This window comes from Myotis davidii, unplaced genomic scaffold, assembly GCF_000327345.1.
Source record: "Myotis davidii unplaced genomic scaffold, ASM32734v1 scaffold543, whole genome shotgun sequence".
NCBI classification, from domain to species: domain Eukaryota; kingdom Metazoa; phylum Chordata; class Mammalia; order Chiroptera; family Vespertilionidae; genus Myotis; species Myotis davidii.
In genome coordinates, this window is record NW_006294117.1 from 128,128 (window position 1) to 130,567 (window position 2,440).

The 2,440-nt window shown below is 53.1% G+C and overlaps 1 protein-coding gene across 1 annotated transcript in view; it reads right to left on the reverse strand.

Moving 5' to 3' along the window:
• Positions 1 to 2,440, reverse strand: part of MAN2B1 (mannosidase alpha class 2B member 1) — a gene marked incomplete at its 5' end in the record, with an annotated part of 34,231 nt that overhangs the window by 7,235 nt on the left and 24,556 nt on the right. Inside the window, 5 exons of the mRNA XM_006768221.2 lie at positions 5 to 48; positions 408 to 517; positions 715 to 793; positions 873 to 993; positions 1,079 to 1,161. Coding sequence (XP_006768284.1) covers positions 5 to 48; positions 408 to 517; positions 715 to 793; positions 873 to 993; positions 1,079 to 1,161 — 437 coding nt within the window. The remainder of the gene's footprint in view (positions 1 to 4; positions 49 to 407; positions 518 to 714; positions 794 to 872; positions 994 to 1,078; positions 1,162 to 2,440) is intronic.

The window sequence follows — 2,440 nt, forward strand, 5'->3', positions numbered from 1 at the left end:
CCCCTCCTTGGAGCCGCTGAGCCGCGCCAGCGCGTTACTCAGGAGAACCTGGGAGGAACATAAAGGCAGGGGTCCACTCTGCAAGCCCGCGGGGAGCTTCCTCGCCCCACCCAGGCCCCGCCCTACAAGCTCTTCTGGGCCCTGCCCCATTTCTGTCTCTGCACTCCCCCTCCACCCCGCCCCCAACCCAGTAGCCCTTCCAGGCCTCGCCCCATTCAAGACCCCTCATCCCAGGCCCCGCCCCACTAGCTCTTATAGGCTCCGCCCTGATGCCTGGTCCTGCCCCGTTCTTATCTACGCCCCTCCTGCCGCCAGCCCCGCCCCACAAGCCCTTCTAGACTCCACCCCCCTGCTTTGACCACGCCCTTCCTGCCTCCGCCCTTATGCCCCAGACCCCGCCCATGCACCTCACAGGGTTCCCAGCCTGCAGCCAGCTGGCGGGCGTAGTCATCGGCCACATGTTGCTTGGAGGTCCCACTGACGGCATCGTGGTGCTGGAGCACAGCCATGGCCTCATCTGCGGGCAGAAGGTGGGCGAGTGGTGAGCTGGGTGGGGTCGGTGCAGGACTCTGAGCCCTGATCTCAGAGAGACGCGAATGGTCACGTGCAAGGCGCCAGGGTTCTTAGGGGCTTTCAGAAGGGACTCCAGGATGAGGCCAGGGTCTGGTGTCCAGCTTGGGCCCCGCCCCACCCCCTCACCAACCATACACCTACTGAGGGGTGCACTGTCTCCGGAGCCATAGGGTCCCATGTTGGCCGCTGGACCTGCCAGTGCCTCCAGCTGGTTGCACACCTAGGAGGCAGGGAGTATGTTGAGGCACGGGGTCGGCTGGGACCCCTGAGCTGCCCCCTTGCGTCTAGCACCCACCCACCTGCAGGAAGTTATAGCTGAGACGCTCATAGCGTTTGAGGGCCGGCCGGCTGGTGAAGTAGCCAGTCCAGAACATGTGGGGGCCGTCAGCATAGGGGAAGAAGTCATCCTGCTTCACCGACCTGCAGCGGCAGAGGCATTGCGGGAGAGTCACTACCCGCAGGGCATGCACACCCCCCCCTCAAGCTCCCCAGGTCCCCCAAATACCAGGTGAGGTTGGCCTTGTTCAGCTCCCAGAGGTAACAGGCCGGAGTGGAGTAGAGGACATTGACACGGCTCCCATTGGCCTGCTGCTGGGGGAAGGTGTTGCATGTGTGAGCCCTCTGGAGTCTGCCACTTCCTGAGGGGGTGGGCCCACAGGTGCATCCAGTGGGTTCAGATTCTCTTCATACACATTTTGAATGCAAACCAATAACCAAGTGTGAAAATGTATTTTGGCCAAACCTAAATATTACCAGCCTGGAAAGAATTTCAGTGATGCAAGAATAAATCTGAAATATTACTGAACTTTTTAAATAATTTCAATTGTATTACTAAAAACTTTCATGGGAAAATTAAGTCTGACATATAGGGCAGGAATAATCATTTCTCAGCACTGTCAGGTTATTGCTAAATGACACAACTGTCATAATGAATAGAGGCTCACTTTCAACTGAGGGAGGTAGAGAAACAGGCTCAGTTGGTTAGTGTGTCGTCCCAATATGCCAAGGTTGTGGGATTGATCCCCCGTCAGGGCACATACAGGAATCAACCAATGAATGCATAAATAAATGGAACAACAAATCAATGTTTCTCTCTCTCTCTCTCTCTCTCTCTTCCTCTCAAATCAATCAATAAAACATTTCTTTTTTATAAAAAGAAGGTGACATCTTCCATGAGGAAAGGATGTTTGTATCAGTACCTGGTACAAGTAGATGCTCATTCACTCACTTGAAGGGAAGTGCATGAGACCACAGGCCTTTATGTGCGGACACACATCTACACGTCTTCAGCACAGTCATATACACCGTTACATACACAGACCCACATACACACTCAGCAATCACTCGATTCTTCAACATGCTCAGGATGGCTGACGCAAACTAGAATCACAGGCCAGCCCCGCTCCGATGGGATTCACAGCCAAGGGCAGGAGAGAGACTGGACAGTCAGTTGGTTACAATCAGCCTGGATGTGACAGGTATTTGTGAAGACTGGTGTGAGTACAGAGGAAGAGCAAGAGCTCTGCCTGGGTTTGTGAAGGCATCCTGGAGTAAGAGACATTGGTATCTTAAAGGAGAAGCAGAATGTTTTCAGCCTCAAATAATAAAAATAAACAAAAACCATAATACTTATTATTTATCCAGCACTGTTCTAACTGATCTGTGTAAATGAACTCATCCACAGCCTTATCAGGTGAGAACCACTATTATGCCCTTTTTCTAGATAAGAATACGGGGAGGTACTGAGTACTAAACATTTCTGAAGGTCACAGAGCCAGCAAGTAGCAGAGCCAGGATTGGAACTGAGAGATTCCCACTTCCAGTAGGATGGAGGGGTCAAAGAAGCCGTCAGTGGCGGGGGAAAAAA